General features: G+C 46.2%; 1 protein-coding gene across 7 annotated transcripts in view; it reads right to left on the reverse strand.

Annotated features, from left to right (window-relative positions):
* Positions 1–12,612: 12,612 nt before the first annotated feature.
* Positions 12,613–27,650, reverse strand: part of PAX5 (paired box 5) — a 124,969-nt gene continuing 109,931 nt past the window's right edge. For all 7 annotated transcript variants that reach the window (XM_062512690.1, XM_062512689.1, XM_062512687.1 and 4 more), the window contains 2 exons: positions 19,994–20,080; positions 12,613–12,689 (listed from right to left, as the gene is read on the reverse strand). In XM_062512690.1, the coding sequence (XP_062368674.1) occupies positions 12,613–12,689; positions 19,994–20,080 (164 nt within the window). The remainder of the gene's footprint in view (positions 12,690–19,993; positions 20,081–27,650) is intronic.

Raw genomic sequence — 27,650 nt, forward strand, 5'->3', positions numbered from 1 at the left:
GCATATAAATTAGGGGAGCTAGCCAGGAGCCTTCCTTCCACAGGGCTCTTGCACTTTTTAGCACCACTGTGTCTTTTTGCATATACAGATGAGACTGCACAGCATGATCCATAAATTTATACCTTTTGGAAGTTCTGTTAGATTCATTCCTATTCTTTTGATGCTTTTGCAAAACATAACCCATTGCTAATTCTTAGCCTTTACTTGTATTGGAGGTTGCTGCAGTCAGCCAAATTCTCCACATTTTGTAGAATATGGGTGGGTCAGGTTTTCATGTGTATGGTAACAAACATTGGCTCTGCAGTTTTGGCTACTTTTTCAATGCCCACTACTCCATTTGAAGCAAGGGCATGGGATCCAGTTTCAGGCGGGTTCAAAGCCTCCTGTTCAGAGGGCGTTTGAAGGGTGAATGAGTGAGAGTTACTATAAACGTGTAGGCAGAATGAAGTCCATCCAGCTGAGTGGCATCTGAAGCATTCCTTGCAGTTCACTGGTCAGGTATGATCAGTAGCTCCACAGCTTTGGAAACCCTGCCATAAAAAGATGCTTCCTAAATACTTCAAGAAAGTGCATGTACACATAGGAATTTTCTTTTCTCCCTAGGGCATTTCAAGTTTTTGGGGTCTTTTGAGAATGAAAATAGGTCATGGAACCTTAAGACAGAAGCCATAAGTCTTCACCAGTCTGTGATATTATTTCCAGATGTTCCTGCTCTTAGCCATCATCGCCCACTGCAGGAATCCTGGCAAAGGAGCTGTCACTTTGATCTCTTTATACCAGCTCCTGTGTACCCACATTTCTGCTCCTGTCCTTCCTGGCTGGACTGCATATTGCCCTTGTCTTCAAAATCTGTTACAATACAGAGACATTCCTTTGCTTAACCATGGGTCTGCATTTTCTATTCATTAAAAGTACAAACGACAATTCCCAGGCATCTTAAACAATGGCCATTTGTATGAAGCTTTGAGCTAAAACCATATTTGCATCCTTGAAGGGCATTCTCACTGAAGGAAGCAGTATGGGGCCTAACACCTGAAGAGACAGGAAGATTCCATGCCTCTCACCACAGTTTTGTCAGGTCTAATCCCACTGTTCTGCTACCAGCAGGCTGCCATGGCATTTCACATCCAGACGTGGAAGGGCTTAATGAGGAACGGGCTCTGCCTGCCTGCTGTAGGAGTAGACGACTCATTTATCTTTTAACCTAGCAAGGCTGAAAGACAGCAGAAGTACAGAAAGTACAAAAAATAGAGCAACAAATGGTGATCCCTGCCATTGCAAACACAGTACAGCTACAATATGGCTCCCAGTGTTCTCTTGTAAAGTCCCTTTGCTGCTAGGCCACAAATCTCCCCTGAAATCTGACCAGGCACTGGCACAAGGAAAAGTCATTTTGATTCATCCACTCTCTGCTATCCTCAAGAAGTGCTGGCAGATGCACTAAGACAGTCTTAGAACCATAGAAAGTTGGAGCTGGAAGGGACCTTGAAAGTTCATCTTTCACACCCTGACATGGGAAGGAACATGTCCCACTAGACCAGAACCAAACTCCAAGCCTGGTCTAACCTCGCCTTGAACACTTCTCAGGATGGCACAGCCACAGTTTCTCTGGGCAGCCTGTGCCAAGGCCTCTCCTGGAATTTGAAATATCTGAATATCCAATCCAACCCTGTCAGTGGGAAGCCTTGTCTAGTCTCTCCAAGCCCTTCTCCAAAGTCCCTTGGAGCCCTCTCAAGTCTTGGAAGGGACCCTAAGGTCTCCCTGAAGAGAAAGAGGGAGACCCTTTCTCCAGGCTGAACAATCTCTGTCATGCTATCTCTATAGGAGAGGCGCTCCAATGTTTTGAGCACCCTCATGATGATAGACAACTGCTGAGAGTGGTCTCTAAGCCCCAGACCCTTCTGGGATCTGGCTGCTTGGGAAGTGAGACATGCATTGTGATGCAGTGGATTCTGAAGGTCTGACGGCTTTCCTCCTTCCCCAGAAGGCATCACCTGTTACCTACAAGAAGATGAATCTCCCAGAACTCAGAGGGCAGTGCAAGGGATTCCTGCTCCATCTGGTGATATTGGGTTCCTCAGGGCACCAGTGCCTTGACAGGGGCCAGCGGGTGGGTGTGAGGAGACAATTTCATTTTTATTTGCCTTAACAATGGTTGTCAGAGGCATTTGGGGGAAAGGCTGCATAAGTGCCAGGTCCAGGAGGCAGCTAGAAGATGGATAAAAGCCTTGTCACTGGAGGGCTTTGCCTGGCAACTAGTTCATGTCTCACGTGGGACTGGCAGTCAGCAGGGGAACACCAAAAAGAGACACGGTACCACAGAGACACTTTCCAGTCAGATGGTAAAAGATCTCTACAAATGGACTGCTGTGGGATATTGAACTGGGCCAAGGGTGTCCTGCCAACAGGCAGGCTTTGGCAGGGACCAGGGGCATAAAAAGTAACTGTGTCACAAGGCCTGGTGCTGTGAAGACTGTGCTTTTTGTTTTGGGGGGATTTTAGCTTGGGGGCTTGTCGAAGATTGCTTTTTTAATGGAGGCTTTTTTTTTTTTGAGAGTGATCCATTGTGTTTCAAAGTGTTTCTTGTTAATGGCATGTTTAGTTAGTGCCCAAGCTAACAGTTTAGTCCAAAATTACACCCTTCCACCAACTTTGTCAATCTATCCTAAACTGTCTGTCAGTCCTGCTTTGTGCCAGCCCCTTGCTTGGAATTCCTCTTTGGAAATCCCCTAAAACTCTTAGTCCATGTGACCCAGTTTTTCCCCCCACCTCTCTCACTAGACAATGCATTTGTGAACCCTACCCTTTATCCCTCCTCAGAACTTCTCCAAGTTGCTAAGAATTTGTACCTTCCCCTTGAAGCCCCCCTTCCCCCCCACCATATACAAGTTGTTGCACCTTCGCCAATTTTGTCTTTTGCCCCCCAGATTCCCCAAAGTAATAAATCGTTTTTATCCTATACAAAAGACCTCCCCTTCCTCCTTACCTCGTTTGAACCCAATCTGACAGCCAACAGTTCATGGAGCCACATCTAAGGGCTCCTGTTCCCAGAGTGTGACCCACTCTAGGCACGGGACTGTAACGGCAAAGTGAGTGCAGCTCTGGCCAATGCGATAGTTTGGGAGCTTTTTTGAGCCTTGCATTGTAGCTTTGGGCTTTTTGAGTGTAGGGGCCTTTTAGGTCTTGTGCCTTTTGCTTTGGCTCCAGCTTGTTTGCTGGCTCGCTGCTCCTTTGCTCTGGCCCTAGCCTGTGTTTTGTCTCTTTCTCCCTGGCCTCAGCCTGCCTTCTGGCTTTCCTGCCCTCACTGGCTCAGTCTCATGTCTGTCCTGCCTCCCCTCTCTGCTCCATCACTGCTTCATCCCTGCCTGGGACTCAGTCGGACCTGTGTCCAGCCCCATCCATCTCCAAGCCAGCCCTTCACAGCAGGTGACCCTGAAGAGGGTTCTGGACCTCCTGCCATCCTCGCTCCCACATTCACCCCGTGTCCAGTCTCCCAGATCCAGTCCACAGACAGGCAAAGTGCACAGCCCCTGCCTCGGGGATATCGTCGGCTCTCCCAGCCCTCCACAGGTAATGCTCCCTGTCCTTCTGCCTCTGCCTGGCTTTCTCCCTCTCCCACCTCTCTTTCTGACTCCTTTCCCATTTTCCTCCCTTCTTTTCTGCCTTCTAGACCTCTGGTTTGGGCAACTCCTTTGTCGTTTTGGTTTTTCATTACAAATAAACGGTTCTCAGATACAACATTAGCCTCACTTGGCTTAATTCCATTTCTGACCATCCATTTTTAAAAGGGCTCCTCGTAGTTTCCCACAGTGAAATAGGTCAATGGCAAGATCCATCTCACTGCAATGAGGTGGGCAGTGGTACTGGAAGGTTGCTGTTTGAGTCCACATAGGGTAGGTTATGTGAAGGGCTATTCCAAAAGCTGTGCATCCCAAAGAGCTGTAAGGTGCACATGGTGTGTGGAGAATGTATCAGGACATCAGCAGAGGATCAATAGGGGTGGAGCAAAACCCACTAAGTCCTGCCTGGCTGGACAAGTGCTGATGGATGAACTTGGGAATTATGGAAAACTGATTTTTGAACACTTGTTCTTTTAAAATTGACTCCTTTATACTGCAGGCTCAAGTGTAAGTATACCCACTCCACTCTGAAATAAAACTGCATGGCAGCATCCCTGCTTTCTGCTGCCAGAATGGAGTCCAGGCTTCTTCCCAAAGGAGAGCCTGCTGGACATCAAGTAAATACTGGATATATGCTGCTGGTTGACTTAATTCTGCCTCTCTCTGCCCACTGTCTATAAGCCAAATGACTGTGATTTTATTTATCTACAATTATTCACTGAATTGTGAAAAGGTCTGTGAGTTCTGCCTCTCAGGCTTAGTACTCAGATGCATTACTGAAATGGTACTGGGACACAGACCCATTGTCCTGAGTTTCCTGGAGGACTTTAACTGTCAAAACCAATGTCAATATTTATTATAAGCATTGCTGTGGAGAATTTAATGTGGCCAGCAGCTCAGTGTTCAAGTAGCCTTTTGCTTAATCCTGCCTCAACAGGATGGGAGAGAAAAAAGGAAGAGTGGCAGTGGGAAGACTGAAGGGTTGACATAAAAGCTAAACAAAGGACAGAGAAAAATAAAAACAAAGGCACCCACTCACCACCTCCCACAAATAGACTGATAGTGAAAGCCAGTCCCTAAGCAACATCTGCTTTGGAAAAACTCCCTCCCCAGCTTCTGCTGGTGTGTATGGCACTGTATTGTACACATATCCCTTTGGTCAGTTGGTGTCAACCCTCCAGTTGCCCCTCTACTAGCTTTTTTCCCACCCAAGGCTCCTCTCTGACCCTTAATACTGTGCTAGTTTGCTCAGTGAGAGCCAGTGTTTGGAGTGTTACCAACCCTGTTTCAGCCACAAATCCAGAGCAAGGCTCTATACTGGCTGCTGCGAAGGAAATTAACTCCATCTGAGCTAAATGGGATACACACATCATCAGTAAATCATTAGAAATTCAGGAAGTGTGAAGGTGGAAGTTCTGGACACCTTTACTATCATTACTTTTTTGTCAATTACTTGGGTTTGGTGGGACTTCTTTGTGCAACACGGCCTAGTGAAACATGTTCCTACCCATGGCAGGAGAGTGGAACAATATAGTCTTACAGGTGTCTTTCAACCTTTCTTCACATGCAGTGAATCTATTAATTAAAATTTGCAATCTCAATTGCTAGAATGATGTTAAAATTCACACAGGGAATACAACAGCTGAGATCAAACACAAGTTGATGTCAAACAAAATGGGCATTCCCTTGATACTGTTTCACAAACCCCATGCCTGGGCAAACTGGGGTACTGTGGTAAAATTCACCAATGCATGCAAGACACCTATGATGATGATCCAAGAATATTTCTCACAACTCAAGGCTACACAAGAGGTTTGGCTCTGGCCACATACACCAGACAACAATCCAGAGGGCATGCATGCCCTTAGAGGAAGACAGAGGTGCTGCCATGAGATGGAGGGAAATGTGAGCTTGAGAAAACATCAGAAGAAGCACAAAACAACCCTCAAGTATGCCTGTGCATCCAAATGTATACATATTTATATGTAACTCATTGAGAATAGATTATCCATCAATCATTAGCTACAGCACATTTTTAAAAGATGGTTATATGTCAGTAGTGGTTAGCAATATTTTTCCAGCTACTAATCATATATATACATGTCAGTGCAGGCATTTCATGACACAGCCATGATGGATTCTAGGACAGGGTCCATGAGAGTTCTCACACCCTCCAGGGCCCAGTGCAAACCTGTCTTTGCTGGTGGCCAGTGGGCTGAGACTCTTCCTATCTGTCCTACACTGGACAAGAGATTTTGGCTTGGAACAAAAAGGCTGCTGGAGCAAAAATCCCCATGCCCCATGTCCCTTTCCCTCAGCAGCCAGAAGACACCCTCTCCCACAGAAGAATGGCTGGGCAGCAGCGCAGTACAGCACAGCCCTGCTCCAAAGCAGGGAAGACCTCAGCCAAACCACTGTGGTCTTCAGACAGAAGAGACACATTTAGGGTCTTCTGAATAGTACCTGACTCCAGTCCCCAACAAACTGGGGACATCTTGCATCCAGGGCAGTCTTGGAGGGTGCCTCTGCTTCATGAGGAGAACAATCCACCCACAGAACCAAGGACACTTGAGGACCTGAGACTCTTCACCAACACTGACTTCATCATTTTGTGGTGGCGTGGGCTCTGCCACAGCATGGAGCACCTTACTGGGTCCAACCATTGTGCAGTGGGGGAGGCTGTTCAGTGGCACTAGGCTGCAACACCTCACCATGTCTGATGAATGCTTTTTCATGAGGGCCTTCAATGTCCCACTTCAAATGCAACTACCTGGTAATTTTTTCCCTAGAAAGGCAGGACACAAGGTGAGGACAAGAGGGAAAGCAGGCATTTTGAACTTAAAAAAATTACTTTTATTTTAGGAACCAATAAAATTATGGTAAATATTTACAAATAATTATCTCACATAAAGGTTACATAAAACCAAATGTCCACAAGTAACAGTCACTCTCATGAAAAGACACACAGATATTGAACTACGCCAATCTTATTGCATGTTTCTTCAACTAATCTAAAAAAAAAAAGTGTTGCAGTCAACCATTTAACTTAGAATAAAATCACAAATTCCAGTACTGACAGGAAAAAGAATTTTTTTTTAAAAAATAAACAAATGAATTAAACAAACCCCTTCAAACAGCCCCTTCTTTTTGACCCATGCCTTAGAATCCCTGGTCCCCAGCCCACCTCCCTTTTTGCTACCCAAAACAAAACCCAAAACAAAATCCCCAAAATAATGTTTGACGTCTTTGGCAAATTGGCACTGCTGTAATTACATTCAAATATTATAACACACAAAAGCAACACACAGCACTAAGGAAAAAACACCAAGATTTCAAGTTTGTTCTTTTCCTACTAGAAAAAAAGAATACAAAACATACACATTTTAAGAAGCATTTTTCATCTGTTTTGCAACAGATGTTATCCCCTACTTTCAAAGGCAATTCAACAGTTATTTTTAGGATTTATTTTTGTGAGTTATTTTTTGTTTGTATGTACTTTTCAAGTTGAGGAGGCATTTCTTTTTCTCCCTCTCTTTCTTTTTCCTATCTTTTTAAAGTAGTAAGGTTCAATGCAGGCATTGCAGACTTTGGTGGATACAATACATATTTCTTTGTTGCTAGAAGTCCTAATATATAGTAGTTTGTCTTTAAGAAAAAAAAAGTTTGTTCTTTTTTTTTTTATTGGAAAGGAATTCCATTTGCAATGAAATGAGTTTCTGTAATTTCAGAATGTACAAAGGCCACTACACAAAGTGAAAAACCATGTCAATATTTTTTTCCCACAGGAGGCTGAGCAAAGGGAGAGGCAGGTCTAAATGCCCACTGGCCATTATTCCCACCCCATTTAGACAAGGCAGAGCCAGAGACCTTGGACACAGGGGTCTGGCAGGGTGGTGTCTGGGGCTGATGCAGGATAAGTATCCACCTCTCCACAACCCCTGCAAGCTTCTGAGATACTCAAGTAGTAGTATACTATACATACAAGTGGGCCTACACATTCAAGTGTGTCGACAGAAATTCCTACATGCATGCCTGCCCACCCGGCAATGCTGTAGCTATGTCCAGCTCAGTCCTTTCAGTCTGGCCCCCACCCTGTAGCTCCTGCATTCTGTGAGCCTTTCACAGGACTGGTGAGTGAAGCCACTGCTGGAGCTGACACCTCTGCCAGCTTTGATGCCAAGGTGAGCAATCTGGGCACCACTTTGACATGCTTTTCACTCAGCATTTGCATGTCAAGTCTCATTAGCTCGACCAGAAAAACACTAACTGGTTTTGATCCTTTCAGATCCTTTTGTTTGTCATACTATGGTAACATATACCTGTGACAAGAGCAGGTCTGAGGAACTACAGGGCTTCCTAGCTGGCATCCCCAGCCTTGTGTCACTCCTGAGCACTCTGCCTCCAAAGCAGAGTGGCATCTGGCTGCAGCTCAGAATGTGTGCCCAGTACCTCTGTCAGTGGAGGCTGCCTGACCTGGCTGTGCCTAACAACACCCACATGTGACCATCACTTGCATGCTTAGCGAGACTTCATGGCATATTAGCCAAGAGCTATTGGTCCTCTAACATTTAATCAACGAATCCAGAAGAAAAAACAGGTTTTTCCAGAGTTTGCTGGGACAGAGTTATGGGGTGGGTCAGCCTATTGCTGTGCTACCTCTTAGGCCTTATGCTTCCCAGTGGCACATGCATGCAGAAAAGAGCATGGTACTGGGAAGGACAGTTGATCAAAGCCATGTTGCAGCCAGTGACAGCTACAAAAGTTGAGTCGGCTACAGGCCACAGCTCTTGAAGATATGGGTACCCATGTCTGGAAATAAGAAAGACCATACGTCTTCCTCTCTCCACTGTACTGAAGCATGTATAAAATACATAAATTAGAGAAAAAGAAAACTAGGATTATAACCCCATTAGCTAAGACCAGCGTGGCAAAGCATGTATCAACATCTGGTAATTGCTAAGACCTGGCACAGTGAGGCCATCACACCTCCCTCACCCACCATGCCACTCTCCCCCACTGCACTGCTCTCACACTACAGCATCAAGAGAACTCAGTCACAGGGAGTCAAGGAGGGGTGACAGATGGTGAGCTCCATGTACCCTGGTGCTGTTTCCTTCCTCACCATTTCTTTCCCAAGTGCCTCAATGTACTGATGTTGTCCTAACCTCTTCCAGTCCAATCAGAGAACTTCTCAGACATCTTGGAATGAACAGCCCCTTTCTGGCCCCATGATGCCAGAGCTCCATATGTTTTTCTACTTCAACAGTGAGCAAAGAAAACTTTTGATCTGTTGATCCAGTTCTCAGAGACATACAGAGCTCTGCAGTAAGTAGAGCTGCCTATCAATAATATCTCCATAACTGAACCCTCAGACACAGATGATGAAAAAATTCAGTGTCTGCAACATTTTGTGTCTTCTTTATGGTCACAGTCTGACAGCATTAAACTGAAGGTTTCCTCAACAAGTCAGTTCATGCAATCCTGACTCCAGCTTCCATTTATTTAGTTTTACAGCAGCATTGTCCCTCTGCACCTCTCAGATTTAATTTCTTAACCTGTGTCAGCAATGTATTTCATAAAATTATTGCTGGAAAATCAAGTACTGGAAAACTCTCCATCTAACCAAGTGTATTACAGAGTTCACTGCTGAAACTGCCTGGAGGCATTTCATGGGGTTGATTTCTGCAAGGGTTAAGTAATGATTCCTGCTCTGCAGGTCATCCCACCTGAGTAAAGGATCAGTACAGCACCCGTAACCCCAGCACTGGGCTGGCTCTCTCCACTCCTTGTAGCCCCTAAGGGTCATTTGTTTCCTATCTCCACCTCACCCAGTAACCCCTCCCCCATGAAACAGTGAGGCCACAGAGCACAGATGGAAGCAGGAAATCCACCATCATCCCCAGATGACCACCTTCTACCAACAGTGCCTTTCAAAGATGCTCCCCAAGGAGGAGGATTCCCACAATGCAGACTATGGACAGAAAGTCTTTCTGAGGAAAGCAGTTTGTAAATTTCAGGTGAAATATTGCCATAAACAGAAAGCACTGTCAAGAAGTGCCTTTTCCAGCAGCGTGGCATGAATACTACATGGTCTAACTCGTACTGGCTGTTTGTGACAGAAAGATATCCCAGCAGATGTGAGTGAGCCATGGCTGCCATATTTTGGAAGATGGGTCAGGCACGAGTCCCAGCTTTGCATGTGCAAGGGTGGGAGTCTTCAGTTTCCCCTCAGCAGCTGCCTGTGTATCCACAGAGTCCTTGGGATGGAGCCCACCCCCACACCTGGCAGGCCTAGGGCTGCCCTGATGAAAGAAAACCTTGAGGCCAGTCAAGCCTGAGCGCTTTGGGTCACTTCAGCCAGTGCCACCCACACATCTATCATTTGGAGGAAACACACCTGTCATGTCTTTCCTAAGTCCCCAGCCCAACTACAAGTACTTCTGGCATGAGTATGATAACATCTGCTGAAATGTCATGTTTGGTCTTCTCAATGTTATCTGAATTAATATATGTCACACAATCCATACTGCTGAGGAAGCAAGTAAAAGTAATGTGGTTTCAGGAGAGTAGGCAGAGTGGGTGAAGGACCCACATGCCAATGAGCTGCAGCTCCCTCAGTGGACACACAGACTTGTTTTAGCCAACAGCTGGTGTAACTCAGCACATGTCTGCTCCAGATACATCACCATCACCAGTGTTCAAACCCTTGTTTCTTGTCTCTTTAGCAAAGGCACTGGAAAGAGACATGCCTTCCTGCACTCACAGAGAAGGTGAATGTGCTCAGAGTGGAGACAGTGCACACCCCCTGGCCAGACTCTTGCACGGGGTCCCAGGGACAGAAATGCCCTTTACAGTATTGTCCAAGGAATGCAAGCAATGGGGTATGCAGATAGTTATGAACCCAAAGCAAGACTTCAGAAGGTTCCTTGTGTAAATTTTCCATGCTATTATTAGTCTTTTGTTAAAAACAGGTGTGTATCAGTACTTAATTGCTGAAAGATTACAAATGGCACTCATCTCACTGGTAAATTTGTCACAAAACTTATTTCTGGTAAATTAGTTTAAAAGACTGGCTGAAATTCCTGATGGGGTCTGTGAAAATCACACTGAAATGGCACTGAGCTGGTGGGATCTGGATGTCTCCATAGCTGCTGAGGATTGGAACACATCTGCCCTGGAAACTTGGAAGTACGGGCTGCATTTCCATACCATGACGAGGTGCCACTGGAGTGCCTCTCTCTCTCACTGGAGAGAGAATTTCTCAGCACATCAGTGGCCGCTACACATATCAGACATGCAGCACAAGTGATGAGGTGGGAAGGTAGAGAACAGTGTTAATGCAGGAGCTGCCAGAGAAATGTTTGTACAACTGGAACCTGGTGAATACCTACTTGAATATTCCTCCACAGGAGTGCATCTCAAGTTTGACACCAACAACCTTTCTTCTGCAGGCAAGCACCCTCAGCAAAGCCCAGGCAGCTCTGGGTGGATGAGGATAGTTGGGTCAGGAGTAAGAAGGCTACAGCCAGATCTTCATCCCAGCAGGACCAGGGAGCTTCTCCACTGCCCTCAGGAGAGAAGGAATGGGGTCATGCATATCATCCTCATGTGGCTGAGGTTGTCTGTGCCTTGGTCTGGGGTAGGGGGAGGCTTCAGGGAGAGATCAGCAGTTCTGGCTTCATGGAGAGGCAGTGATTGGTATAGCTGCTTAGTGGTCATTTGTAGCTGCTCTGCTCTCTTAATTTAGACCCCCACAAGGTGCACATTGAAACCTGTGATTATTAGTGCTTCCTATTCAAGTAGGAGGGAAGAAACATGGAATTAGCAGGGCAAAAGTCCCCTCAGGCATGTCTGGACTACAGTGCTGGAATCTGCAATGCCTTCACAGAAATGTACAGATACCCCAAAACAAGTACTTTCCCCTTCAGCTTGGTTTGGAAAGTGCAGCTGCTGTCATTCCTGACACCCCACTCACTACATGCATTTAACAAAAATCATAACCACAGTACTTCTCTGCCTTCCTCTCAGGGTTTTCATGACTGGGATTTAGCACACAATCTATAGAGATACACACAAGGTGTCAACTGTTATTTAGGAATTCCTTCCTGGATGCTGCTGAACTTGAATTTGTTCCAGTGTTTAGTATGATGACAAATGAACAAAAATTAATATTAAGCAGTAAAGTATCATAAAATTGCCTATGTCTTTCAGTTGCCCATGTGTTTGATACAAGCATATAGCATGATCACACACAACTGTCAAATAGGATGCTCTATATAGAAACAACATCAGCCCAAAATACAGCCACAATGAGTGTTAACCTGGTTCAAAGTTGCTTAAAGCTTACGGAGTTCTTTGAATCAGTGCACCAGTTTCAAAACACACTTTTGGATGTGTTTTGAGTTCATACTTGTACAATGTTGCTGTTTATGCTTAAGCTACTCTTACAGTAATACAAACAAGCAAATATTTACAGTGGTGTGCTTGCGTAAAACTGAGCAGACTGATTTTTTCTTTGCCACACACACACACAAAAAAATTTTTAAAAAGTAAGAAAAAGGAAAAGAAAAAAAGAAAAAGAAGAAAAGAAAATTGCCTTGAGTCTCACAGCCTGTTTCAGTGTGCAGCAAGAGGGAGCTACCCCAAGGGGACCTGCTCACATCTCTTCCTTATCCCCAGATATAGCCATGGCACCCGCAGGCGATTAAAGCAGTAGCCAGCTGGCTGCAAAGAACATGAAGCTACCACACATTTTTGACCACACAGAGCTTCAGGAGTACCACTTATTCCTGTTTCTGTGTTTGATTCAGGACCCAACCAGATTTAAGAATACAATAATCAGTTCAACAAGCTTAAAGAGCAAAATTTCAATTATCATGTTCCTACTAGGTACTTTCTCCTTCCCTTTTGGAGTGGCTGGCACGGTGGCAGCAGGATGTCATGGTTGTCCCAGACGTGCATGCTGTCAGTGCCGATGCCCTGAGCTCTGGCGTCAGTGGCGGTCGTAGGCAGCGGCGGCAGCTGGCGCAGCTGCTCCACGGGCTGTGGCACTGTAGTAGTAGGGGGAGCCTGTGGGAGATGAGACCACTGTGAGGAAGACAAAGGTGGAAAAGTGCCAGCTTGCAGTGTTCTGACAATGGGTGTCAGAGAGCTTTCCAGCCAAAGCTCCAATAAAGGCTGGGTAAATAGAATGAAAATTGCATTCATGCATTCTGCATGAGAAGGAGGCTACCATTGCTTTGGATTGCTGCGTGCTGCTTGATACCTTCTTCCATTCCTTCACTCAAAGCATCAACTTCATTTACTTCACAAAAACAGTTAAATAATTTTCAAAACAGAAAGTCAAGATATTCCAACCCCAACACTACTGTACTCTGACTTCTTTAATTTTTTCCCCCCTCCTTTTAAAAGGAGGATGTTGAACTCAAGAAAAGGCCTGGGAAATATTGGTGAAAATTCTCTGTCCTGCAGGGCTAAGCACTGGTAGATAGGACAATTACCCAAGGATCACCAGGAACCTGGACTATTTGTTTCAATGATGGAGAGTCTTTGACTGATATCCAGAGAGATCAATCTGTCCAGCCAGCACCAGTTTTAAGAAACCTTCCAAGCACACCTGCAATGAAACCAACTCAAATCCATCCTAAGACAGGAGTTTTCTCTCTTCAAGGTGTCACCAGTTTGGTCTGCAAGGCACCAGTTTCAGATGCATGCGATGTGAGGCACATCACATGTGGAAGAACCCCTCTGGAAGGACTTGTACTCAGCCACATGCATCTGACATCATGAGGGAGGCTTGGATGAGCAAAAATAAGCCAACATGAGTAACAGAACTGGAGTAGACAGGGCTGTAGGGTTTGTTTTCATGAGTTGCCCTGTCTGAGAGCTGCCTTCCGTCCTAAGCTCCCTGCCTTCAACACACATGGGACAGCAATCTATCAGACATTGTCAAGGGTCTTCACAGTCCTGGATGTGACTTGCTGCAGAGGCAGTGACTTCTGCTGCTTCAGTGGCACAGAGGAGCTGGCCCCACCAGGAAAGGTGATGCCACCAGAGCTCAGTGGGGACTGTGGACCTCTTCAGAAAGCATCAATGGCAGTGAAACCAAAGGTGCATTTTTTGGTTGTTCACTTCCCATCCAAGACTTTAGCAAACACTGCTCCTGTAGGTCCAATGGCAGTCCCTGGGCATAGCCTGAGTGTGGCAGTTCCTCAATTGTTCTACCACCATGGCCCTGCACACCCTCTGGAGCTGGAAGGAGGACCCAGCTGGCATGCCTGGTGCTGTTGGTAACATGCTGTGCATTGAGCCAAATGCCTTCCCCTCTGAGAAGCTGGAGAACCTTTTGCCATCTCATCTTATTGCACAGCCTCCAGATGAATGCTTTGCTGTTCACTCCAAAATGACCTGAGTGATTGCAAAGTAAGAATCACACAGCCAGACTCTTAAGAGAAAGCTCAGGGAAAGTTGCTGTTAACTGTTGGCAAAATTAAGGGCTACTTCACTGCTCTGGGTCCAACAGGATCAATCTCACAGTCAAGCCCAGCTGTTCCTTCTTGTCCACTTTTGCCCAGAGTGCTACATCAGGAGATCAGCTCAGGCTTCCTCACCAGCCTCCAGTTTTTCATTTTCAAGGGAGCACCAGCTGATGCCTCCAAAAACCAGAGCACAGGCAGCATTTGCTCATGCCCAGTATGTGTAATGCGCTACTCAGCACAGTCAGTCAGAGAAGAAAACCTTGTCATGATCTGTGTCCTACCTGAGCATGTAGTGCTCTGCTTCTGAAGCCTTGAGGAGTCAGAAACAGAGGACTTTGGCTACTGGAATGCATCTCCTGCACTGTGCTGTGGCAAAATAGGAGCTTTTATGCAGTGTCTGGGTCTGTGTTGTCCTCAGTTGCATCCTTAGTGACCCAGACATCCAAAATCAGACAAACCCACTCCAAAGGGCTGGGTTTAAACAAAGTAAAGCAATCTTCAGGACTGTGGTCCAAGTGGACTAGAAGGATAGTTTAACTGTACACAAAAATAATTCAAGAGAGTCTGTGAAATCACTGGCCAAGGTTAGCAGTTGCAAAGATGTGTACAAACACAAAGATGTGTTTGTGTATACAAACTCATATGCAGGAGCCAATGGGACCTAGGTTTATTTACTAAAAGTTAAAAAAATTAAGCCATAGCCAATGGTGTTAAAGCAGATCCCTTCAGCAGGTCATCATTCCATTTATGTTTGCACAAGTGTAGTCCTGTGTTATCTGCTGAGGGGACCACAACTGCTATCCTGGACAGATAATCTTCTTCCAAGAGACCTGAGGCTGGGGATCCCTAACCTGATGTCAGTTACCTGGAACATGCTATTCCTGGAGAATACTGGAAAGCTTCACAAGGACAGTGAAAACCATTTTCATAAGCAGCCTAAAATTAAATGCTGCATACTTCATGTCCCAGCCAAACTCAAGCCATTGGAAGCACAGAAGCCATCCTTGGTCAAATTGGCCATTCTTGAATGAGCAAAGGCCAAAGTTAACAGCTTATCAGACTTTGAAATGTGCATGCCATGTCTAGCTGGGGTTTTGGGGATATTCTTTTGGGGCTGCCCTGCTGGGTGTGTTCACTTTGCTGGCCCATGTCCCCTCATGGCAAATGCAGCTGCACAGATGTCCTTGGGGACCATGGCAGGCAGTACCTCGAGGTGAATCAGCTCACAGGCCAGTGAAGAGCCTGATGGAACTGCTATCTTCACATATCACAGCACCAGGAGGTCAGTGTGAAGCAGGCAGTGGTGGTAGGCAACAGAGATCCCAGTCCCCACTGGCACCAGCACTAGTGCTAGCCATGGCAGCTCAGTTCAGGCAGAGGTGAAAAACACAGGATTCACAGGAGGAATCCAGAAGCACCAAACAATTTCATCCTGATTCATAAAGCAGTGACTGAGTCCCACCAGAGCTGGATGCAGTGCTTTCTGAGGTTTTAGGGTAAATGGGGTCTTTTGGGGGTCAGAGCCTTTGTTTTCCCACTCTCTTCCTCCACTGTTGTTCTGACTCAATGCAGCTACAAAAAGCCCAATATTTTTTTCCCATGCATTCTAAGGGTCTTACATTTCTCTCAAGATAGACTCTGCCAGTTTGCCTCTCAGCTGTACAATCAAAGAAGCTTGTATTTAAAGTGAAAATTGAAAGTACTCACTCTTCCTGACACCATGCCCCTATCCAGAACAGACGAGTCCTTCCTTTTGTTATTTTTCCTTTCTAATTCATACTATCATCAATTTATTTCTTGACACAGTCATTTCTAGTGCCTACTTGTTCTCTAATTTTTCCACAGAATCCCACAGAGGAATTCAATCTATTCCTAATTGGGAAGCTCCAAGCACTGCCCTTCCATGATGCCTTGGCAGCAGTGGCAGATAGGCACTGCAATGGTGCAGCCAAACCCTCCCAACCATCACACAGGGACCACATCTGCATGTGGGCAGGGACACTTCATCAAACAGAACGCACAATGAGCAAGATTGAGCCAAATGCTACAAACCAGCAAAAAACTGAATTGTTTTTCTTCATTAGACAGTGTTGCCATTCTCTGCCCTCAGCATGCACATGCTGATGTGATGCTAAGCTGGTGTGCACCAGTATGTGCTAACAGTAACAGCCTGAGCCCTAGACATGCACATTTGCCTCCCATGAGCTCAAATACAAATGCATGTGCCTCTCTGTGCATCCCTCCACTGCACTGCTTGCAGGTCATTTGCAGGACAACATGGGAAAAAAAAGAAAGGAAAAATAAGTTCCTTCCCTCAGGTCTTTGTCTGGCATTAAGATGGAGACACCTACTTCAGTCACTAAGCCAGACCACAAAAGTGGCCAGGGTTTATGTCCTCTTCCCAGTACATTCCTCAAGGAACTTGAGGTCTATCTGCACTCTGCTGTGGTCGAGGTAGGATCAAGTCATCCCCCAGAGCAAAGTCAGTCATGTCTCTGACACCAAGGGAGGTGTGGGTGCCACCAGTGCTGATGCAAGGTGCAAGAGCATGAAGAAGCTGTAAAGCTGCAGCAGATAACAGACTTCTGCTGCCCCTTCTTCTATTGACCATTCTGGAGGACCATGGCTTGATTGTCTGCTCTTCCCCAGGAGCCATGGGACACAGGACTTGGGACTGCCTCAGACAGGAGGGAGCACAGTCCTCCATCTGCACTGGTTTCACAACAGCTGGGGCAGAAGAGGCTTGGGGCCTGGTACAGAGAAGTGAGAAACACCAGAGCAAGGGCAGAGCAGACAGCAGAGTCATGGTGAGTAGCTGCTCTGTTGGGGCCAGACAACCCAATCCCAGTGTCTGCCTGAATGTGATTCTGCATTGCCCTGAAGACACCACCTCATACCCCCCCTGCTGCTCCACACATACACGACAAAGACTGTATGTGGCACTTAAAACCAAAGCTTTCTTACTATTCTCATCTCTCTCTCTCTCTTTATTCTCCCCCAGATATAATTTTTCAATCCAAATATCCTTTCCTCCACTTGTATGAAATCATGGCATTTCTCCTTTTAGCTCCTCTTTCACAGGTCTCAGACTTAGGTGATTGCTGTTGTGCAATTCTTCCTTGCCAGCATAGGGAATTAATTGAATGTAGGTGCTGCTAAGTGCTTACAGTATTACACTTTCATCTCAGTGAAAGGAGCAGGACTTTGTAAAACAAACTGTGTCAGGCAATGTACCAGTCCTGATTAATTTTGTCAAGGTTTCTGCTCTGAGGCCGACACTGCCAGAGCTTGTTCTCAGGAGAGAATTACTAAATGCACTCACGTATACTCCTGAGAGGAGTGGAAGCATCCTGGATGTAGTTCAAATTAACCTACTCTCCCCTGCATGTACCCAGGCTCATCACACAGCACCTTCTGATGTGCAGGGAGACTTGGGGCAGGTTTTAAAGGCCCTGCCACAGACTCCTATTTGCCCTAAACTACCAGTGGGATTAGCAGACACTAGGGAGAAGGGATTGCAGGATCAAGCTTCCAGTGACAAAGGTAGAGCTGTAGATAAGAGAGATCTCTGCAAGGCACAAGAGACATCTCACCCATAGACTGTGGCTATGATTGTAGAAACATTCTTGATCAGATCATACCACTGTATTTGGACCTACCCGTGGTCAGATAAGGGGATTCCCCCTCCAGGAAACTTCAGTCCCCTCCAGGTCTGTGACCAGACTGAACTGAAATGGTAAGTTCATCTTTAGAACTTGCTGCAGAATGAAAAAATTGCTTTTTTTTTTGCTTTTTTTTTTGTGATGTTGAAACAAAGTATGTTGAAGAGGACAAAAATAAGGAAGCCAAGATTATATATTTTACATTTTCCAACAGAAAAAAAATTAAATATCCAGCATTGACATTATAGCATGAAACATTTCAATCTCAAAGAAGCTGCAATTTCTGGAATAAAAACAAGTCTGGAAAAAATATAGCCTCTGATTCTTTTTACCCTTGCTGAATTTCAACACATGTTCACAGCATGCTGCTGAATAAATATAGCTGAAGAAACCCCCTTCAACCTGAGAACAAGCACTGCTGGGAGAAGCACACTATCCTTATAACTGCTCATATGTTGAAGATGAGTTAGAATTTGCCCCCAAAATCCATGATCCAAACAGGAAATGAGAAAAAGAGGATGAATGCAGAAAAAAGGGAATGGCACAGGTAAAAGGCTTTGTCAGCAAGCTGTTGCCTCATGACCAGCCTCTGTTTAAAGTCTTCTGCTGACCCAGACCTCACCATCTCCAGCATCTTCAGGGTATCACAGGGACCTATCTTGCCCAGAACCCTGGAGAGCATATTCAGATCTGGTACAGACCCATCATCCCAGATAAAGAGCTGAGCAGGCCATGGGTGCAGCCTGCTGCTCACAGAATGGAAGGGCCACTGCCCACACCTGTGGGGCTGCTCAGGAATGGCTTTGGGTTGGCTCCAGATAGTGTGCACACCCTTCTCATGGATATTCACAGGCAGGAACATAGTAAACAGCCCAGGAGCCTCTCCAAAAGCTGTCTTCATGCAGGTGGAGAGCTGGATTGTCCTTTATTTTTAGTATCATACCAATTTCTTTAACACTTTGCAAGGAAAATTTAAAAAGCTACACAAAATCTGGCTTCCCAGGCCTATCCATGATGCAGAGCACTGCTGAAGCAGCTTTCCTGATTCTAAAGGAGTTGCAAAACGAGAAAGAAGGAAGCATGGTGTGTGCTCTTGCCTCTGGCAAAAGAATCTTCCCTATACTGCTCAACCAAAATTCTGCCAGCACCGCTGGCTGTGGCCATGGAAACAGTGGGTTTGAGCACAGGGACTCCCCTGGCTTTGTGGAGCTATGCCCATCCATATTAGCTGAAGATCTGTCTATTGATTTATGATGGAAGCGCTAACAAACCCTTAAATGTGGCACAGCAAATAACAGCATTATACCAGCACCATGGCATGAGAGGCAGAGACTGTCTATTGCTCCCAAAGGATTTGTTTAAGGGCAAGAACCATGATGAATACAGCCTGGGTGGTTCAATTACATGGGGACTCAATTACTTAAAACAAAGAAACTGGATGAAAAAAGTACGACAAAAATTCAAAATTATTTCGCTGCTGGAGGTCACATATAACAGCCCTGTCATCCATAAATCTGGAAATCTCTAAGGCATGCTACTCCTGTGTTGAGAGATGACAATTAATTGGTATTTTACTTACCTCATCCATGCAAATTATGCAGGGGAAAATTCTAATTACTGCATGCTACATGTATATAAGGTCAAAGTGGGCCAGCTTTTGACGGGGTGTAAAATGGATTATGTTTATCCTTCACATGAGGGCCATGATCCTGCAGGAGTTACAGGGCTTCTGTCTCCCATTGCTCCTAGGGACCATGCTGACATCAGTGAGGCTGTCCCAGTGGTCCCTTGCTGAGAAGAGATGGGGTGGGCATACATACAGCATGGAAGGGAACACAACACTAGATCAGGGAGAAATGCAAAATACATGCATGAGCAAGCAGCAATGGCACAGGAAGCAGTGGAGCTTACAATTGGCTGTAAGCAAACTGGCACCACAAGTTTTGTCTGAACAGGGTCCCTTACCCTCAGAAAAATAGTTACCATGCTTTCCAGCAATGCCCTATGTCTCTGGAAAGATTTTTTTATCAGAAAGAATACAAGACATCTGGGACAGGTCTTCTTGTTAGCAAAGTGAACCAAGAGCAGTTGTGCACCCCAATGTAGACCTGCAGTCCTTTTCTGGGTCTAAAGTTGACTGAGGACAAGCTGGGACACACGTTCTGCCCATCCCAGGGATGGACAAACACTGCACATCTTGCACTGATCTCTCAAGACAGGGGCAAATACTTACCCAGGAGTCCAGGGTTGGGAAACCTCCAGGAGTCGTTGTATGTTGAATATTGTGGGTGGCTGTATGGGCTCCCAGAAAACTCGCTCCCTAAGTTAAAGAGACAGAGAATAAAAGGTAGTTTGATTTGAGATTACAGTTACCATTCTGGGGTAAAGGGGCAGTGTGTGCTCTGCTCCACTGACCACCACAGTAAAAGCACTGGTGGACACTCTGCCTTGAGGAAGGTGAAACTGAATGGGTAAATTATTAAGTAAATGGGTGCAGACTTATTTTATGTGTCGCTTTTGTGCTGCAGCCCAGGCCACCTGAACTTGCTGCAGGAGCAAGGAAATGAAGAGGGATAGAGAAGCCTCTGGGACACACTGATGGGGCTGGCCTTTGCCTCTCCAGCCCTACAGGACTCAGGGAGAGAAGCACAGTACAAGGACAGGGCTGTCCAGATACAGTCTCTGCTGCAGGAGAAGATGAACCACCCAATTTCTAGATACTGGATATCCTTTGTGGAGAACATGGTCATGGTCCCAGGTATTTCTCTAACACTGTAACCCAAGGAGAGGGATGTTTAAATCAGTTTCAGTTGGATTTGAACCCTCCAGACAAAGGCAAAAAAAGGCTTGAAAAAATATGGTTATTTATTTCTTCATCAACTCCCATTCTTCCCATCTGTTTGTTCTCTTCACATGTCACCTGCTGCATACTTCAGGTGCAAACTCTTCAGAACAGAGCCTTGCACCATGCGGCTCTGACTTGGCCCCTCCACCGTGCAAATATCAACACTGCTGCTGTTGTATTAGGAAATGTTCCTTCAATTACAGATTTCCTCCTTTCTCTCTTTCTTCCTCCTTCCCTTATCCCTCTCTCACATGTAAATATATACAAGCACAGCACAGCACAGCAGGAGAAAGGGTATGCTTCCTAAAGTAAGATTTGAGGGCTGCGACTCATGCCACAGCAGATACTTGCCATGACCTTTTCCTGCTTTGGTCTTTGGCATTGGCATAGCCACGACCCCATACCCGGGAGCTGCCATAAACCTGGCTAGGCAGTGGACCCCTGACACTGTCCTGAGCACCTCAGGCTCATCACCCTTGTCCCACACAATCCATAGACCCAACATGGAGACCACATCTGTGTCCCCTGGCCACTGAGTGGCCATGATTTAGGCCATTTGCTGGCATACTGGCCCCAGGAAAGAGGGGATAAGGTTCTGGTCACCAAAACATAGGGTCTGGTCCAGGATAGCTTGACCTCCACATGATTCTGCTTTAGTGAAAACAAGCTGCCTCTCTACCTGCCTTGCAAGAGGAACAGACTGAATATGCTGACAGCAGGACCAGCCCATCACTAGTCTGCTACAGGATACCTCTGTCAGGATCTCTTCCTTGTTGCTCTTCTGCAGCTCTTCAGATCCATGAGACTACACTTACCAGGATCAACCTAGTCTCTCTCCCCAACACAGCTTCCACAGAGAGAAGCTCCAAAGTGTGCAGCAGCAAGTGCTTCCACACTCAGCACACGTTGCTGTGCCAACAAAAACTCTTCACAAGCTCAGAGTAGGCTTTCCTTATTTTTCGCTAAGGAATGGTATTAACTCACAGTGAGCCAGGAAAAATAGAGCTGTTTCAAACCCTTCTTCCCAGGGAAGTACACAGTACCTACTGTTCTTCTCTGCTCCTATCCCTATGGATGATAGATGACTTCAATGCCTGGAGGTTACCTCTGTCAAACTGCTCATTCTAAAGCAGTAAGACACAGCCAAGCTGACAATGCACAAAGAGATAGGAACCACTTGACATACTGCAGCCACTGTCAAGAGCATCCCCATTACCTTCCACCAGTCAGGGATCCATGTCTCTCCTGCAGGACACAGCAGCTTCTCTCTGGTCCTTTCTGCCTCTGCATCACCACAATTGAGGCTGTTGTCTCACCCAGAGTCCCCCCTGATTCTTCCCTGCTTCTATAGCCCCTGGGCTTCCAGCTCGTCTCTGGCCCAGCCCTGTGTTTCTGGTGTTTGCCCAAAGCATACAGGCAGCAGTCTGGGAACCTCACTTGTGAGAGTCATGATGTTCCCCAGTTCTGAAGTTATGGTCAAAATCTCCTGCCAATGTGTGGCTCCCAGAAAGCCTTTCATCTTGTGAGTGCCTCTTCCAAATGAAGGCTATCACACGCTACCTTCCCCAGGAGTTGCATTTCTTCCTCTCCACAGGAAAGTGAGATTTTCAAAGATTTAGTCCTGGTGTAGTTGTACAAAACAGCTGAGCTGTCTTACTGACATGACACACAAAAGCAGATGGCTGCTGCTACATCCTCCCTGAGAGTTGCACAGTGCATGGACACAGGGACAGAATGGACAGGGCAGCAGGACAGACCTAAATCCCTGTTGTGGTCTGTTTGCACAGAGCACACAGAAAAGCTTGTCCTGTCCTTTGTGCACCAGGAGCACCCCAGGCTTGAAATAAAGCTCCCAGTGAGCTCTTGAATGCCTGCAAAGAGCTTCATCCCAAACAGGAGCATTCTCCCCTTGAACTGCACAACACCTCATTTCCAGGAATTCCAGAACCCTCCTTCTCTCCCTTGATCTCTTCCTCCCTCCTTCCATCCCTCTCTCCCTGCCCTCTTCTATTCTCCTGGAGCTGCACAGACCCACTCCATTCCATGCTGTTGCTGTGCATGCCATGGAGTGGGCAGCAGCACTTTCCAGACGTTAATCACTGCTGCAGCAGGGCTGTGAGTGGGAATGGGCTGATATTTCATTGTTTCATCCTCTTCTGTCTTGCCCTCCTCCCCCACCATCCCCACTGCCCTCCTCCCCACACTCACACACAGACACACATCGTGGACCCTCTCTGGGGGATGCTCCAGTGCCTGTCAGGCTGAGGTTTCCAATTCTCTGTTTTTTATGCCTCAGTGGTCAGGGTGTCAAGCTCCTGCAGTACAGACCAGCCAGAAGCTCGAGGAGTCACTGAGCACCATCAGCTCAGTGACAGTATTGCTTGCTTCTTAACATACTCTGCATATCCATCAGCCTTGCCCGGGGGGGGGGGGGGGGGGGGAGGGGGGGGGGGGAAGTTCGATGGGGAGGGAAGGAGGGGGACTGTAGGGAGAGAGAAAGAAAAAGGGAAGGAAGAATTCCAGGAAGGAAGGATTGCAGGGGGGAAAGGAAGGGAAGGAAGGGAAGGAAGGGAAGGAAGGGAAGGAAGGGAAGGAAGGAAGGAAGGAAGGAAGGAAGGAAGGAAGGAAGGAAGGAAAGGATGGGTAAAGGATAAGTAAGGGAGAAAATCTCAAGCCACAGGACTTGGGCAGACAAATAGTACAGCCATAAGTGAAACTAAGCTAGATGAATGAATACTGCATGACTGCCTCACATATTTCACCAGATATTCCAAGGTCCATCAGCTACACTTTCTGATAGCAGTTCTTAGCAGACAGCCCTTGCCCCATTCAAAAACAAACACCACAGATCAGCCATCCAAGGATGCACACATGCGCAGCATGTTGTGCACACTAACTGCTGCAGCATGAGGAAAGGGTGGGAATCATACACATCCCTCCTTCAAGTGACATAGTAAGCTTCCTCCTCAGTAGTTCTCACCTTGCTGAAACACAAAGACACGAAACAAAGGATTCCTGCCAGAGTTAGCTCACCTTTTTGCCACAAACCTGACTCTACACTCCACATATGGCTGTAGCCCAAAAAGGGGTCAGATCCTTCCATCACCCCTCCAAGAAGTGGAGGCTAGGAAGGGAAAGAACAAACACTGATTCCCAATAACACTGCTGCTACAAGCCCGTGGCAAGCCCTGGGAGATGCATTCCACCCGGAGACAGGGGGACAGAGATAGTCTGATGATGGTGGTGGATGGACGTTCTGCTGCTGCAAAACAGTACTGTTCACTCCACAGTATTTTTTCTCTGGGGACTGTCAACTCATGTTTACTAGTCTTCTTGGTTTTAAGGTAGGCTTCCTGAAAGTTTTCTTTCTGATTTGTACAGAAACTGAAAAGCATGAGTGTAAAAATCTCAAGAATGTAGAGACCTATTTAGAAGTATCACTATGTTTTTCACACTGCTGTGGCTTTAGAGAACTGCTGCTGCAGGGAATGGGAAGGATGCATGTACCAGTACTGGGCACAGGGCAGCAGGGTAATGGAAAACTTCCTTCCAAGCAGAAAGGCAGAAGGATGTCAAAATATGGCCAGCTCTGACAGAGGCCAGGTTCAGCCAAGGTATGGAAACTTCCCAGGATGGAAAAAATCTGACCACTGTTATTGCACTACACCATTCAACATGCAGAGCACCTGGCTGCAGCCCTAGGAAGCTCAGCAGTCATGACTCTGGGGACTGTGTGACAACAGCAGCAGAAAACAGATTAGTCAAACATTATTGTTCAACTGCTGGTACTCAAAAGACCTCATGAATTAGAAGCTCCAGAACCAGTAGACCTCAACAAGAATGTTGGAGGTTAGGATTTTTCCATTTTTTTTCTTCTTTCTCTCAGGACATTTTCTCCCATTTGTTGCCTCACAGATGATATCTACAACATTTAAGAGACAAAATATGCGGCTGGAAGGAGGAAGAGGGGGAAGTGTGCATTTTGCTACCATTTCTTAGCTGGGGGTCTTTCTCTTGGGAAGTACTGCTACTGCAAGATCTTGGCTGGGGAGTGAGGGACTGGGCTGGGCCTTAGCTCGCTCACTCACTCACTCACTCACTCACTCTCAGGATCAGAGGGGGGACAGTTGTGGTCTTGCTGCCACGGGGAGATTTTGCCACCAATGGAGAGCTCTCTCCTTTATTGCTTCTCCTTACCTTTGGTAAGCTTTTGCTTGGAGGAGTGGCCATTGAACTGGTACCTTTTCAATTCTGGAAACGACCCTCAACATCTGCTCAGGTGCCTCATGAGAACCTCTGTGAGGCCAGCCCCCTCCCCCCTAAAGAGGGAGAGTCCTACTGTTTTCTGCCACTGCTTCTGGCTTTCTGCTACACTTTACCCAACACCCTGTGTCTGCCCAGACTCCTGCAGCTCCTGGTACAACTTAGGAATTTTTTCTACAGTTTTGCTTTGCCACTCCAGATATGCTCGCCTCTGCTGTTCCACCCTGAGGTTCCTGCTACAGTCCATTTCACCCCCAGAGGGGCACTGAGACCTGCTGGCCTCTGAGGCTGTAAAGGAAACCCCTTTTTCTCTTTCCCCCTCTGGCTCCCCCACCGTTTCCCACGTGGAGAGATGTGGCCCAGCCCGCGCACAGCGCCCCCTGCAGGCGCGGGGGAATCATCGCACCCCGCCCAGCCGGGAGCCAGCAGCGCCCCTGCTGGCTGTGCCCGGAACTGCACCAAGGGGAAGGGCCTGCAGCAGGAGAAGGCTGGGACTGGGCCCGTGGGTCTGCTTGTTCACTGCTGATGATGATGGTGTTTGTTTGCCTTGTTTATATATATATTTATATATCTAAATGTTTTGTATAATAGTAAAGAACTGTTATTCTTTTTCCTAACAGCCCTATATTTCAAAGTTAAAACAATTTGGAGGGTAGGAGGTCATATTTTCTTTTCCAAGGGCGGTTCCTGCCTTCCTTGACAGGCACCTGTCTTTCAAGAAGAAGAGCCTGTTATGTGCAGACAGACACAGTCTTGAACACTTTTTGCTGAGCTTTCTCAGACACCAGGTTTTTGCACAAGCATGTGGAACACGGAGAAGCCATCAGGAGCGTGGGGGTAGATGCTTGTTATCCATGTAACAGTTACTAGTAATACAACATGCAGGTGATGCAATGCACCTTCCTCTCTGTCACAGCCACATGACAACTCCCAGCTGTCACCCAACAGGGAAAGTGACCACAACCTGGCAGCCATGACATCCTTCCTGCCAGAGTTGTTGCATCCACAAGTTTTTCCACTAGTGTCCACTGCTAGGCCTTTCTGTTAACCAAGCTTTGCGTTTAGGACAATGTGCTATTCAGCCTTCCATTTGTCAAGAAACTGAAACAAACCAGGAGAAATGGTATTCAATAAACACAGCTGCTTAAGAGACAAGAACAGAAGGTCAGGGGAAAAAACCCAGAGTTAGACCAGAGCAGCAACATCTTCAATACTCCTTCTGGGGGGCTTTGGATAAGTTTAAAAACAATCTGCTATATTTGTCCCAGGTTGGTTTCCTGCAGACAAGCCCATCTCACTGTTAGTCCAAACTCCTGGTGCCTCTAGCTTTCCCTTCTGACAAGGGATCTTACTGTAACTTTTTAAAATTAACATTCTCAATACTTTTATTTGTTTTCTATGGTTTTATTTTGAGGAAGTAATCACATGGATCATAAATTTCTTCAGCGAATTCCAATAACAATCATTACCCTGGTAAGCAAAGACATGCTTGAGTGCGTGGGGAGCAGGCATAAGCACTGCACTGAGCCATGTGTTCACACCCACACATCACTGGCTGACTCTGTGAGGCAGCAGCTATCCACACACAGTCTGGAAATCTGTTTCATCAAAGTTCTGCCTGCCACAAGGCCAGCTATTGCCTGAGCTGAAGGATATAAATCAAAGCAGAAACTTGTCACTCAGTGCCAACACCACTCCAGAGACAGTTTCATGATCCAGCAGCTCAAGAAGCATCTCGCATAAAGTAAGAGGGACAAACAACTCTGGGGATCCTGAAGGGCAGGAAAAGGGTCTGAGCTCTCAGCAGAGAACAATAGCATGGTTTTCCCTTAGTAAAATGAACTTTTCTCTCCGCCCCAAGCCATTGCAGTAGCTCAGGGTGAGAGAGAATAAAGTTTGCAGTCCTGTCTGGGGAGCGGCTGCCTCTGAAGCTCACAGGACTCATTCTAATAGAAGTTCTCCCCATGAACAGGAGAGCTGGGAAAAACCTTTCAGCTGACACTCCACATCATATGACAAAAATGCTGTTTCACATCACTAACATATTTTTGACAATTTGTGACAATTCAGACAAAATTATTCTAGTAGGAGTCATGGATTTGGGTTTGTTTTTTTTTTAATCACTTATTTTCCAAACAAATATTTTCCTTTTAAATTCAGAGAAATACTAGATTTTCAAATTAATTCAGTGAGGCTAAAAAAAAAAGAAAATTTAGCCAAAAATCTCAATGGTAAACTGTACCTTTGAAAAGAAGAAAGAACTGCACGTCTGAAGAAAAGTCCACAGTCATTTTTATTGTTGGTTTTTGCTTTGATTGAATCTTGGACTTTCTTCTAATTTCAACATTCATTAGCAAACAGCAGGATGAGAGATATACATTGCTCTAAGCTAAAAATATCAGCTGCATTTAACCTGGGGGGAGTAGCAATCCAGGGCATGCCACAGGCTAACCACCAGGTCATCTGCCAGGTATTCCCCTGGTCCCTCACCTGCTTTTTGTGCAGAAGTTCCACAGGAGAAGGCAAATGGATCATTCTGCTTTCACCTCTGCAGACTACACACACTTGGCTGCTAACCTGCATGCTCTAGACCAAGCAGTCTACCTGCTACAGAAGTGCTAAAAAATGGGGAAAGTTACCAAACTGCAGCCCAACTGGAACAAAGCAGGTATTTCAGAAACAGCATCACCCCTGGGAAGAAGCTGAGCAGGAAAATACACTGCATCTAGCAAAAGCCTTCCCTGATCCACCCAATTTGTCTCAATGAAGATACCAGGGTCAT

Source organism: Cinclus cinclus, chromosome Z (genome assembly GCF_963662255.1).
Source record: "Cinclus cinclus chromosome Z, bCinCin1.1, whole genome shotgun sequence".
Lineage (NCBI taxonomy): Eukaryota > Metazoa > Chordata > Aves > Passeriformes > Cinclidae > Cinclus > Cinclus cinclus.